This window comes from Harpia harpyja, chromosome 4, assembly GCF_026419915.1.
Source record: "Harpia harpyja isolate bHarHar1 chromosome 4, bHarHar1 primary haplotype, whole genome shotgun sequence".
Lineage (NCBI taxonomy): Eukaryota > Metazoa > Chordata > Aves > Accipitriformes > Accipitridae > Harpia > Harpia harpyja.
In genome coordinates, this window is record NC_068943.1 from 64,057,047 (window position 1) to 64,072,187 (window position 15,141).

At 35.0% G+C, this 15,141-nt stretch overlaps 1 protein-coding gene across 8 annotated transcripts in view; it reads right to left on the reverse strand.

The window, feature by feature from the left end:
- AHI1 (Abelson helper integration site 1) overlaps positions 1-15,141 on the reverse strand; it is a 100,137-nt gene that overhangs the window by 17,711 nt on the left and 67,285 nt on the right. For 6 of the 8 annotated variants that reach the window (XM_052784430.1, XM_052784435.1, XM_052784431.1 and 3 more), the window contains exons 20-23: positions 9,889-9,947; positions 4,327-4,392; positions 1,818-1,980; positions 233-336 (exon numbers count right to left, since the gene is read on the reverse strand). In XM_052784430.1, the coding sequence (XP_052640390.1) occupies positions 233-336; positions 1,818-1,980; positions 4,327-4,392; positions 9,889-9,947 (392 nt within the window). Of the gene's footprint in view, positions 1-232; positions 395-1,817; positions 1,981-4,326; positions 4,393-9,888; positions 9,948-15,141 lie in introns of those variants that run through there. The other 2 variants (XR_008234766.1, XM_052784439.1) reach the window with 2 other exon arrangements.

The window sequence follows — 15,141 nt, forward strand, 5'->3', positions numbered from 1 at the left end:
CACCACTCATTACAATGATGTAAGACAGAATATTTAATTGCCACATGATGGAACAGCTGGTTCCACACGAGACAAACGTTAGACATCTGCTGAAAATCTAGCTGCTTGCCTGGAATGAGGTCTACACATAAGAAATTTTTCCAAAAACGATCGACAATTGATACAGTTCACCTGGCACACAAAAGACATATTCCACCCATACTTACAGAATCCTTCCTTCTCAAATTATTACCTTATGTCTTAGTGTTGGAGAACCTTCCTCTGTTTCTGTTAGTCCTTCAGGTAGGAGAGGAGCAGAATCTGGCACTAATCCTGAAGGTTGTTCTTCATATTCTTCTGAAAACAGGATCCATAATTCACGATTATGAGAGCCATGAAAGAATTATGGAAGTATCTATTTTATGTGAACAAACATGACATTACAATATAGCCAAAACCAGGATGTGGACTGAAACAGGTGAAAAATGTTTGAAGCCAAACTTTGTATGAGAATTTATCAAAATCTGCCCATTAACTTTTATTTATATCAGTAAGCTTAGATTTAAGTTTGATTTATATATAGGTAATTTATATAGGTAATTATGTAAAATAAAAACAATCAAACATTTACATGACTAAGAACAAAGTCTGTACTGATAGCAATGCAGCTGATACATTTGTTAGGTACCATATGCATTTCTTCTGATTCAATAATAAGATGGTCACCAATGGAAATAACAAATTATATACCAGGGGTTTTTTTTTTGCACAGTTTGCACAACTTGGACAATCGCCTCAAAAATTTTGTTTTGTTTTTTTAGGAACAACTGGCCATCACTGAAGACTTCCTACAGACTGCTCTCTGGCTTATTTTGCAAGGAAGAAAGGAAAGAGAAAATGTGCAGGATGTGCAAGGGGAGGACAAAGGGGAAGGGCAGTAGTTAAGCTAACTTTAATTACCATCATCAAGTTAGCACAGTGTTATGTCCATGTTTTTTTAGGGAAGAGGCATAAATACTAGACCTCACTTGAAAGACAGAGGGAGGAACTAGAAAGTGGGGGAAAACATCTTGAGAAATGTTGGGTTAAAAGATTTCTAAACAGCAGTATAACTGATAGTTTGATAGTTTAGGAAGGCAAATTAATTTCCTGTGGCATGCAACCACACACTACATCCATAAGCTGAATGCTAACAACTGTCAGGACACTGAGCATCTTTACATCAACTGACTCAGTAGGTTGCTTACTATATTATTTGTTCAGATTCATTTAGGTTTGTATTAGTTTAATCAAAACTAATGACAAGGACCTGGTAGCAAATTCAATGCTCAGATATGACATTTAACCATTACTGTTCTTTTAAAACTTCATACTGAAATCCACTTAGTTGGGAACTGAGCATTCTCTATTAGAGTAGGGGGAAATTCAAGAGTTTTTACAGAAGTGGCTGATTACATCTAACAGAGGTTGCCTAAGAAAAACCTAAGATGTCTGTGAAATGCTTTGATGTGTCCTAAAACATTGCCAAGGTAGGGCATGAACCAGGTGGCTATATGTAATAAGAGACAAGGAATCAATCCAGTTGAATGATAATTAAGCCAGTACTATATAAGCTGGAATGTTTAACTACATGCCAATACCTTCCTAAGTCAGGTATGTCAACTTGCTAAGTGGTTAGCTAACTTTATACAATTTCTGCATTGCAATAAGTCATCATTATGCCATCTGTGTGCTACATAAATTTGTATCTTCAGAACAACAAGCAGTACTGCATGGTAAAATCTTGGACCATCAGTTAAACCCACACCGGTATACCAGGAAGACAGCAGTAAACTTACTTTCACCAGCCACATAATTAGCTGGAAAATAGCCTTGCTGTCCATTTGCTAGGCTGCCAAACCACCAGTTATCATTATCTTTGTATAACACTTGGATAATGTCACTGCGATGGATGGTTAGCTCATCTGATCGATGCGCTGTGTAGTCATAAAGAGCCACTACCTAAAAGAGAGATAAGAGCACCACAGCTTTATCACAACCATGCCACAGAGAAAAAAGCGCAACATTCACTTCCTCTTGCAGAAAAGCAGCTGAAACCAAAGCTGCACTTTGGTAAAAGCTGAGGCTGTCTCAAGTTTTGCTAATGGGATCAGGGGTGGTGGGAAAGCAGCAGGAGAGGCAAGATAAAGGACTGTGGGCTTGTAGAAATGGTTAAGAACATTCAATTCACTAAGATTAGCTTCAAAACAGCAGCTGTTAGTTTTATAAGCAATTTACTTGTGAAGCAAAAGGAAAAAAAAAAAAAACTTCATACATTCATTTTCTCAGAATTGTTACACTACCTTCAGATACCATTCTGTGTGTGCTCATGAAGCATATGTGTTCGAATAAATACTTCAACAGTATAACAGTTTTACCGAAGGAAAAATTTAGTACAAAAATATCATTGCAAAGTTTTGCTTTGATCACTCCACTTCATTTTTTTGTTGTTGTTGTTTAGAAATAAGGATTTGCATATACTATTTTATAAATATCCGCCAAAAATACATTTATATTCCATTTCACATAATAAATCCATTTGCCAGTGAAATACAGTGCATCTATACTTTTCTAGAAAAAAGTTCTAAGCGTGGTCAGCACCACGCATACTACATAGAATACATTACCAGAAGCCTGCTTTCTACCTTGAATATGAAAATATCAAGTATAATTTCTTATTTATTTCCCGTGCCCGATGAACAAAAATCTGTCCCGATGAATTCAGAGCAGAAAAGACCAAAAAGAAAACAAGTGAACTGAAAGAATAAGGGAATTGCTCACTTCCCTCATCATAAGTGAAGAGCAAAATTATGACCTATTTTACACAAAGAACACTGTTTCCCTACATACAATCTTCACCTCAGATTCCTCTATGAAATTGTAAGTAAAGAGGTCAGAAACAGGGATTGTTAGGAGCAATGGGAGGTTATAGGGGATTGAAGGAGACAGCAAAGTTATGAAGATAGGGATTTGGAGAAAAAAACTTCCTTTTTTTATTACTAATGCATGCATTTAAATCCTAAGACTGCTGAAGTGCACAGCGCTTTTGATATTTGTATTTCTATTTTGAGTAAGATCACCTGTGAGTTATGTGTGTAAAAATATAGCCAATGTCAGTTGTATTTTCATAATGTCATGTCACCAGTTAAACAGATTAAAGCAGTTATGAATGGGAAAAGATGGAAATGATTCTACTATTGTAAATTCTATGTGGTAATTTGCGAGGTGGTCAGCATCAAAGAATTAGTATTGGCATAGTTCTCAGTAGACGGGAATTTTATCTAAATATGCATTCAGTAATCCCGAACTTACATAAAGAAGCTAAAAAATAAAATATCCTTTATCATAACTCTCCTCCCTCCATTAGGAAAGCTAATACAATAATTACAGGTGATGTTGACAATACAGAAATATGAACTATAGATCAGAACCAAACTAAAACACACTAATGAGCACCATAGACAAACAGTACAGGACTGGAAGCTTGCATGATCATGTCCAGTAAGGGGTGCTCTAACAGTGCCCACTGCAGTTAAGTGACAATGGTTTCCTTAGCAATAGTACTATGAAAATCATGAGGTCACTTAGGGTTAAAAAAAACAAGCAATGTAACACTAATTACTTGGCAGCATGAAAAACAATGAAAGGCAGAGCAACAAATACTTCCTTTTGCAGTGTCTTTTGTAAGATAGTTCTGGTGTAAATGTTTTGTTTTTGGAAAAAATTACAAAAATTCAGGAACATGGAAACACTGCCAACAAACAGTTCAAACCAATCAAGGAAGTCCCACTGTCTCATGCCCCAGAAATAAAAAAAATAAAATACCAATGTGTCCTGTAACACAACTGGTTTAGCAAGCCTGACAATTTAAACGAAATGTGGAAACTGCCATTATATTCTCTGGAAACATATGATCAGAAAATGACCATAAGGGGATACAGGAGGTGCACCTCAGGACCCAAGAAGAATGTAAAACACTCACAATTATGCCCAAAGCAATGGAATTTCTTCTGGTGTGACATTCAGACATTTGTTAAATTCTGTCTGGGTCCAAGTTCAAGCAAAAGAAATCTATATTAATCAGAATTTTACAAAATTATTTTTCAGGAGCAATATAAAAAAAGCAGTAACGTGGTTATGCCGGTTATAAACATGTTTGTAAGAACTACAAAACCTGGGACAGCAAAAAAAGCCTTGGGATCATGCTAAAAAAAAAAAAAAAAAAAAAAAAAAAAGAATGTGCTTTCAAAAGCACAGATACAGTGTAACAGGTATAGAAGACACTGCAAAAAATTACATAATACTTACTGTCTCTTGCCCGAGTGGACAACTGCTTCCTCCTCTCACCCCCAGTGCAGTCAGGCAGTCATCATTCTAGAAGAAGAAATTATTTTAAAACTTTAATATGAAGTATTTTGATAAACTATAATTTTTAGTATTTTCATGTCTACTGTAAAACAGTAAGAATTATCTGTAATAAAATGTGTTTTTTAAAAAAGAAAAAGCAGAAGTGATGTTAAGCAACACTGAGTAATATTGGCTATGTAGATATTTAGAAGAAGATACTAAGTTTTTCAAGTATGTACACTACACTAAAGTCAACATGGGGGAAGACAGAGGGTTGATGACTATGCAGTCTAAGCTTGTTTGCATTGCAAATACTACGGTAGATGTTTAAGAAGTTATTGCAGTGAACTTCACCTCTGAACCAGTATTCAAAAGATGTCACTTTCATATAATGGAGAATTTCAGGTTGGTCTTAATAACCAATACTTTCCACTTAATTCTAATTGTTCTATCTTTACCACTTACTCTTCAGATTTCCAATGAAGTCAAAGGAATAGCAGGTATATAATGCAATAATTATGATGTGCCTGTACCTATAAAATTTGATTTCTGTCTAACAATAGAATTCTTCAGTTGAAAGAAGATTTAAAATGGGAAAATTTTGAAAATTATCAGAGGAACAACAAATTAGAACAAAGGAAGAGATGGAAGTCCTTTCTGGTGTTAATTTTTTTCAATAGCCTATTTTCACAAAGGGGAAACCAGTTTCCCCTAAATTTTGTGTGCGTCAAAGGATACAAACTACAATACCGAATAGAAATACTACACAGCAATTAAAATATTTTAGAAGAGAATAATCAAATGTGAGCTTTGTAGAGTAAACAACATTTCCACCCATAACAGATTGTACCACATTATAAACAACATTTATATTTGAGAACTTCTATCCAACATACTTCACCTTTTTCATATTTTACAGCCCCTCCTTTAAAAGTCTTTTGCATGAACTTCTTTCTCTTCTCTTCTTTTTTAAAACATATCTAAAATGTATTGCTCCTTTTATTTTCTGCTGGTTTTTTGTTCGTTCGTTTGTTTGTTTTTAATTAGGGTGATCCAAGGAACTTCATTACTGCAATCCTCAGCAGAGTAAATGGCATTCTCTGGAACAGAGATTCTTGCCCTCAATGTTGTTTTCCTAACTTAGCTATGCTTATCACATACGGAAAGAAATCACTAACTATCCTGAACACAGAGGTTCCATCCAGTCTCCAGATTGTTTCAGTATTGCTACAGTAGTTACACATGCAGTCCATACAGATGAACACAGTATAAAAGCAAACAGTTGCACTCAATTCTTATCATCTACCAGAAGAACATCTAAGCCTACCACCTAAAGAGTTCTGAATAATTATGTACACACACACACACACGGGGGGGGGGGGGGGGGGGAGGGGGGGGGGGGGAAGGTGTAACTGCCTGATTTGATAAACAAATTTTGAACAAAGACTGGTGGAGCTGCAGTTCAGAGTACGCGGCTTGTTCAGTGGTCTACTGGTAGTTAGCACTGCCTTACAGGTTTCAGCTAATTCTCATTTTCCATTCTCAAGGTTAAGAGAACTGTGCAAGCAATGTGCTTAGCCTGTGGGGTGGGAGTGCCTCCTGTTGCTCAAAAATGATTCATCAGAATTATTAGCAGTATTATTTAGGTATCTAGTTCAGGTACTCATATTGCCCCATTATTGTGTCTCAATCTGTCTCTCTCTCTTTTTAATAAAGTATTTATGCACTCTCAAACACTCAACATAAGAAGAGCTTGAAGAGAGTGAGCTGTTTGGAAATAACAAGCTAAAATCCATGAGTCATCCTAAGACTATGTTGAACGTTCTCAGACACTGTGTTAAACTTTTGAGGCAACAACAATCCAAAGAGTTTCCTCTTAAAGAGATACTCTGAGCGTGTCATGGGCTGCACACACACCCTACCTCCAGCGGGACAGGGGAATTGACACGGCTGCCTGCCACAGACATAGCTACTCCAAGGCAGCAGAGCTGCCTCTGCCGTGCCATGCCATTTCTCAAATAGTGCCAACTACCAGTTATACTGCAAGTCATACCCAGCAAAACCTACTGGCTTTTCAGTTTAGAAACATCATTTTTTTTATGTTGTGTCACAAGACTAAGCCACATTTTCAGGATTCCAAAAAGCAACAGACGTACTGAAGTGTATGAATACATCATTCTTAATACAATATTAACGTCTCCTTTTCTTAATGCAAGATGGAAACTAGTTAATCCTTTTCTTGCATTGGAACAGACGTGGGGCTATAGTTATGTTCTGAGGCATTGATCTTTTTGGGAGGCAGTCCATGCGTGAGAAACAGGAGCAAAATGCTTGCTGAAAATGCCTGCTGTGTCACACTGATTTTGGTTGAACAAAGCTATTGGGAACTTTCAGTGTAAGGAACATCCTCAGAAGAAGATAAATAGGTCCAGCAATTGATGCAGAGTTCTAGACCACAGAGTATCATGCTGTTATCCACAACTAACCTGCTTAGTAGCCTTGACATTTCTAATATAAAAACAAACAAAAACTGTTTTAAGACACTAATACAAAAGAGAGCATTGCAGGTAAGAGTAAACCGATAAATAAGTTGCTGTATCAAGTGTCACCGAATCCTGATAATAGCACTAATTAAAATGTTTATGGCTTCTTTTTAATTGGGCAGTTTCAGTGATTGTGATAATAGAGGTTTTGCTTTTATTCATGCAGATGTATAGCGGCCAACAGGATTTGGGCATTAGATAGCATTCTTTCCCTTAGGAGAAGCAGCACTGAGTAAGAACAAGTGATATGTTATTACTGTCTTTTCTGTAAAAAATTCAGCATTTCATTTCTGTTACTGAACAAATATATTTCAAATACCACAATATCAAAGTTTAAAGAAAAAAAAAAAAGGAAAAATGTAAAGTCTACAAGTGGTTTCATATGCTTCTTCCTTATATGTAAATACCTTCTTTGTAACAGGATAAACATACAGATTAAGTCCCACTTTCTAATTAGTCATTAACTCTTAATAACTACACCTGGAAAATAAGCTTTTCTAAGATTAATCTTAGGCGGACACTACACATACTGGGGTGAACCCCAATGTGTGTGCATACAGGGCCAAAGCCACCCTCCCTGCTTTTCCCGTTAGGAGTGACAGACTCAGTGACATGAAGAAGGACAAACATCTATTTCTTGGATGCTGCACAGTGCCACTGCTTCTCTCCACTCCACCTCCCTATACCGGCTATCTGCCAGAATGGAAGAGAAATTAGGAGTGTTACATTGCAAACAATCCATTGAAGACACAGGGAATGAGTGTTAAAGCTTCCCTTGTCTGTTCAGTAAATCTGTGCCTCAGTGTGTAATAGCCTAGGCTCCGAGAGTGTTACTTTCTGGGGTTTTTTTGTTGTTGTTTTTGTTTTCTGATTTTGTTTTTTTTAAAAGGAGATAAAATAAGAAATGAACTTTTAGTGCTCAAAAAACCCGCGACTGGCTTAAAAGTGAGACAATAGTTAAAATTTTTAAACATTTTACAGAATCAATTCAAGCTTTTATAGTTGCTCCATTGTTTTCATATTTCCTTATGAACCCAGTGGTTAGAAATTTACTTAATCCTCTCCTTCTCTAATAATGTCACACAATCTCTTTACCCCAGTAACTGAAGCCTTAAATGAAACACTAAATAAATTGACACTTAGCATAAAATAATTGAATATTGTTAGCACTGTCATATTACTGTTCTTGTTCTCTGGTCCAATTGTCAATACACTCCTAGCTCGGGACACTTAACTGTACAAATTTAGTCTATGGGAAATAGAAGTACAAGGACAGTATTAACAGTTAAATTAAAATGATTCTAAAAGTATTAATTGCTAAGAATAATGTACTCCTCTTTGGTCTTAATTAATCTGTCTGTAGACACTGTAAAGTTACTTCCTTAGGCTCCAGATGACTACAATTCTTATTTGATTACAGCCCTTCAATATTTAATGAGCATGGGAATCTATAATCTGCCTAGAGGAAAAAAACCAAAACTGTGCCAGGCTGTACTTTATTGAAACCTGCAATGTACAAACAGAAAACAGAAATGCAAACACAGCTGCTGCAGTAAAGCCTACAAGGATTAAAAAAAAAAAAAACCAAACACAAAAACAAACAAAAAAAAAACCAAGAAAGGGAAAAAAGATCAATTCAGAAGCATGTGAAATACTCCAGCTCCTGAAATTATTCAAAACCTCTTCAACTATTTTGTCATTTGTAAATATGCTACTTTCTTGATATAAATTACTCGGTTTACCTGCACTTATAACATATATATTACTGCATTTATAACAGGAAAAGTAACAAAAATATTCAAAACCTTAATTAAACCCTCTCAGAAAAAAAAAAAATTAAATTAATTGCTATTTAGTATTTTCCAGAACAGTTGATCCTGTAAATGTTTAAAGAGCTTGCTGTAATGGAGAGCACTAAAATACTGATTGAACAATTTATATTTTTTCCTAAAAATTACAAATTGATGGCTAAAAAATTGAAAATGTGAAAACAAGAACCATTTAGCCACTAACAAAACGCAATGTCAAGCCGTACTTTCAAAATTTCTTGGTGAATCCTATGTTATTTACCAGCCTTCCACAACTCTCTTAACAGATTCTGTTAAATAAGGTAGGTCCAAAAAAACCCCTAAACCAACTCAAACCAAATCCCTAAACCCAAACTGTAGAACAGCTATAAATGACCCAAGTTAATTTATGTCCACTTGTAATATTTCTCTGAAAAATTACAATTAGCATGCAATTAAGACAGAACATTAAATCATGGCATTCTGTCCATGTGTGCAGGAGAATTAACATCTCCAGTACAACAGGCCTGGCTTTCTAGAGCCACACATACGTTCAGTATTCAGAAGCACCACTCGTTCTTCCATCAGTAGTCTCTCCATTAATTTTGTGTTTAATCCAGGTTTATCAAGTGTATAGTTAGAATTAATAGTATTTATAGATTCTGTTGGATTTTTATTATGGTGATCAGGAAACCAGAAATAAATAAAGTAACAAATATAATTACTAGAAGTTTCCAATCAATATTTAGCAGATAAGCAATTAAACAAACAGAGGATAGCTGTGATTTCACTTGTTACAAAAAGGTGAAGTATGAGTAAACAATGCAAACGTGGTGCTGTAAATAGGATTCAATTTCAAGTTATTGTCCTGGCTTTCTCTCCCTACTTACCAATGCCTGTATTCTTAGTAAAAATCAAAACACAGGACTATGATTTTAGCTTATTTATTTCTAAACAACAAAAAGTAAACCATGAAAAAAATATAAAGCTTTTCATTTGCAGATATCTGATCTTGCTACCAGCTGGCAGCAGCAAAAGCTTATTTGCCCATGTAGACAATTTGCTTGAAGATACCTCTTTTGTGAATAAAGACAGGATAAAAAAAAAACCCTCTCTACAATGAGAACTTGTGAATAATGATATTTTATAGTTAAACATCAATTTAAAAAAAATGCAAAGATAGAATTCCTTACCGTCTGTAGTCTACCCAATCGTGTTCGGCTAAGAGGATTTCCTACTGGGCTGAAACACCCTGTGAAAAGAAAAGGCTGTGAATTTTCTGCTTGTTATCCTTTTCCATCGAATAAACCATTTTATTTTAAAATCATTATGTTAGCAGGATATGTTTGACAAAATTCTAATGAAAAGCAGCAGCATCTTTCAGTCACAACTACGCATCCTTCAGTCAGGAACAGTTGGAGGGTTTATTTAACTAACAGACCTGACACAAGGTTAACTAATCCAATATTTCCATTCAAATGATCTGGAGAAATAGCTCAAGCTATGTCCACATGCCACCTCGTGCTCAAAGCTGACACTATTATCTAGGCTGTATTGCTTTTCTCTTCATTGAATTTCTGAGTAATGCATACAAAGTTTTCCAACAGAAATGATCACAAAAACTCTCAAAGGAATTACTTCCTTATTTTATCTGAAAGAATAACTATGCCTATTCAGTAGTTCCCTTTGATCATCTGAGTTCCTATCGCAACACATCTTGCTGTTTATTTTATTCACTCTCTACATAGTGCATTTGAACAAGTACTTGTAAATTCTTTTCTTTTCAAACTATTATGTTAACTACTAAGCTCAGGAAAATCCTTTCATCATCTATGGATTTATCTTTTTGTTATTGGTCTCCTCAGCTGTATACTTAAGAAAAACATCTTAAAAAGAAAAAAGATACAAAAATCAGAAAATAGTTGAATATGACAGTGAAAAATGCTACCGCTTCATTGGAGAACGGTTTCTCAAGTACAGAGATGCCAGACAACACAGAGTTAAGCTCACTAGATTTTCTCTGTGAGACACTAGATTTGAAACAAGTTTTGTTTCCAAAGAGGAGTAAGTTCTAAAAACTCATTTTCATTTGCCACTCCAAAAGCCTACTCTCGAGGAGTCCAGTATTTGAATAAAGAGGACTTTTCAGATTCAGATTCCCATGTATTGGCACAGCTCCACAAGGAAGCTTGCACAACTCCACCTACAGTATACTTTCTAAAGCCTAGTGGTTTAGACTTTCACAGGAGATTTACTCATAAATGTTTAATCATTAAGATATTTAGATATTTCTAAATATAAGAAAAGCTGCAAGCTCAAACAATCACAGTTAAACCATGCTCCTGCAGATATTCTGCATGTGAATAATTTTGTACTTGTGAGAAATGCTAAATCAGTGCAATAATTGATTTTTCAATTTTGCATATGAATAAAAAATTGTGGTCTTAATAATTTAAAAAAAGCTTGTATAAATCCTGAAATATTTCATTTTGAAAGGCTTACTTTGATTTTTATTACTTTTTTCCATCTCTTTTCAGAAAAGGAAAGAGATGAGAATAGAAACCATTTTCTGAATTCAACCCATACTCAAAGACAGTAGACCTGAAGCTTACATTTTTTCAAATAAACTATGCTAAACATTTGTTCAGCACTAACACCAAAAGTCAGTGGGGATATTACTCCTATTAATGCTGTTATCTACATACTCATACAGTACAAAACAAGTTGCTACAAAGATGGTACTACATATGGATATACTATTGCATGCAAGTGTCATATCAATTCTTTGAATAAAAAACCCCAACAAATTCAAGACCAATAAAATGTCTGCATGATTAAAAAAAATATTTTTCTTTAGACAGCTAATTATTCTACCATAGGATTTTCAATTTGAGCATTGCATTGTTGCGCCAGTTCACACAAACTCATTCTAAGATAAAAGCCATATAAAATATATGGTGAAAACAATTGCTTGTTTGGAAAAGTCTTCAAACTTTAATTAAAAAGAAAGCAATCTGTATTTTTATCAGTAATCTCACTGACTTTCTTGTTCACCTAAGGAAAAGGTGTATTACCTCCAAGTACTTCTGGACTGTATGTTTATGTATGTGAGTACTCCTGTGCAGTCTCTATATTTAGCTGCTTGTCAGGTGAAAATTTATGGTTAGACTGATATCCCCAATCAAGCCTCAATAAAGGGCAGTGCAGACCTGTTCTGCTGCAAGTGTAGGAAAGAGACAGAAGTGTAACTCAAAGATATAAGGAGTGCTGTACTGAATTCTAGCTGCTGGCCCTGGTTTTGACTTAGTGTTTTCCATGACTAGAGCCTTTTTGCAAAACAAGCAGGAAATTCTTATTACTTCGCTTGAGGTGTAAACATTAAATAGACCACAGCACACTTGGGTCCAAATATTCTACGCTCCACAGAGCCAATGCTGTTTGTTCATATTGATCATACCTATTCGTTACCCCAAAGTAGTCTTTAGTGTTATCTGTTAATTGTTTTCAGTTATCAAGCATTCCTTTAGTAGCTCCTACATTCAGAAGTCATTAAAAAAAACCAAACGACCCAAAACCCTGTTCGAATCTTCCTCGTTCACAAAACAAGGTCCATTCAGCAAGCAAGCGAATATCCATCCCTTCTTTCTCAAATGATGCAGTAGATTTTTAAAGCAATTTTACACAGCTATTGGCTTGACGTGGTTCCATGCTTGATGAAGCATGTAAATGACACTGAGCAGGTGTGACTAACAGCCTCAGCACTGCTTGCTTTGGTTATCTCTAATCCAGGCTGTGCAAACTTTTCAACTACTATAGTGAGGTATTGAAATTGAGGTCAGGATTGCAGAAGGGCATTTCCACTTCACCCAAAAATGAGGTTTACAGGACACTTGGGACCCTCAGCCTGAGCTTATACAAAGGTCATTAAATCCCTTGTAAGGTCAAACCTGAAAAAAACCCAACACCCAGGTTAATCTAGACTGTCATATCTTAAGGATGCTTCAGAATTACTCATGGAGAAGCATTTTTATTGATTCAGAGGGTTTACTTGAACTCTCCAACAATCTTCTTTCTCTAACAGCATTTGCTGTCTTCACCTTCAAAACTTGTACGTCTTGAGAAGCTAATCTTCCCTATGAAATTATTAATATTGAATTACTGTATTTCCTGTTACTCTGCATTGATTCTTCAGTGGCTTCCTTTATATGGAATTGTACACGAGAAGAATAAATTATTTCTAGAAGAACCTACTGCTAATGTCTAAATGTGATGTCAGATGTCTCAAAATGATATATGCTGTTGCTTTTTCTCAAATGATCAGAATTTTCACATTGACACAATTTAACAGCAGGACAGCTCTTCTTTATAGGCCACGTAATCCTCTCGCTACAATTATCTTCTGAGTCCAAGCATGTGCTGACTTTAGGTAAATGCCTACCAGAGAATTGGTATTTTTTGAAAAACCGTGTAGCTATCTGCCTTGAGAGGGAGCCTGAAACTGTATTATTTTCCTGTATAATTTGAACAGTGAACTGATAGTCTATCCTTAGTTCCCCCAGGTCACTTCTGGTGATATATTCTCTGCCAGTATAACTGCAACTAAAGAGAAAAGAAGACAGAAACCAAATAGTTGTCCTCCTGTCCAAAGCACACGTCTGTACTACCAAGTTCCCAGTTTTTATTGCATGCTTTCACTGAAAAACTACCCTCTCCTCTAGATAAGTGCATTAGTGTGAAGTGATCAAATTCTAAATAGTTGGGCTGAAATACACAGGAAGTAGATGAGTTCACTTCCAAACAGATTAGACTTACACAGAAATTTATAACAGCAACAATGCCCCAAAATAGCACTTGAAATAATTAAGAACACTTCCTTTTAAGTAACAGCATCTTTAGCTATTATATTTGTTTTAAATTAATAGCAAAAGAGCCAGAACAGGGGAAAAAAGTCCTTCTAGGGAGTCACGTAATTCCACTATTATCCTATTGGATTGTCTACAATCACCTAGTATTTAACGTTTATGTGAAAAATTCCTCTTTTAATAGAGGCTGAGAGAACATTCATTACAGAATATATGTTTTAATTAACTTTTCAAAAGAAGGCTTTTTCTCCCTTTGTGAAATGCTCTTGATAAATTAAGTCTTCAATAAAGGTATCTGTGCATCATAATTCTCCAAGGATTCCTGTCTCATGGAATCTACAGTTAATGAAATCATCTAAAAGTTCATCCTGGAAAATCCTCAGAAAAATCACAGAACACCAGTGAACAAATACATAACTAAGAAAATTGAAAAAAGTTAATATTCAGATATTTCTGCGATGAACTCCTCTAAAGCATGCAGAGTGAAAAAAAAAATCTTACCTATTCCAGTTCCACATTATTCTATTTTAAATTGAGTTTTACTTTCAGTTTACACTAATTATGAATGTCTAAAAAACCCACAAACAAATCCTGAAAGACATGAAAATAAACTATGCCTCTAGGAAATGGTATTTTGTTATTGCAGATATTCTTCTTATAATTTATATTGTGCAACTTGCAACATGGCATAGTTAAAATACACCCAAATAAACAACAAACACTGGGAAAACAAAGTCAGCTCAGATATGAGATATCAGCTCAGTCCTTCTCCTACTCATCTTCTGTGGCTTTAAACTGTTCCCAGTAAACAGAACTATGTTTTCAGCACAGTCACCTGTTCAAAAGTATGACCTTTGTGACCAAAACATATTTTTAGTATGCAGTATAATCTCTACTTTAGGCTTCAAAGGAAAGTTTTGAGTTTTTTTAAAAGTAAAAGCTTTCAGAGCAGCATTACTCAGTTTTTTCTGTAATTTTATTTTTCAAGCTATATATATATCTCAATATAAGAGAAAGAAGGTCATTTTGTAATGATCTAAATATATATTAATCTTCCCTCAAAGGCTTTATCCTCACAACAATTATGCTTTAATAGATCAAACAGAATTCATTAAATAAAAAGATTGTTTATCTATTGGATAAGAACCTGTTTTCCTTCACTTAAACACAGGATCACAAATACTTTCAAAACCCACCACAAACATTTTCAGATGCAGTTCACATAAAATTAAAGGAGTGGATGCATCCACTTAACACAAGCTTACCTTTTTGTTTCACCAGCAAAACAGATGTTTTACTAATATCCAATACTGTATGTAAAAACCCACTTAAAATTCTGGTCTACATAACTTAGCCTAGCACCTATGGTTTTGAACATATTCCAAATTGAACAGGAGAATGTATAGGACCAAAGTGTATTGAAAATTGTTTCAATGAAGTTTAATCTGTATTATAGCTTTAAAACTACTTTGGCTGAATGTAGACTAAGAAAACTATATTCAAAAGCAGTTCTAAGTGAGACAAGGAACAGAGTATTTTTAGCATTCTTTCTAAAACAGCGTTCTCTTCGTAACTAATATGACG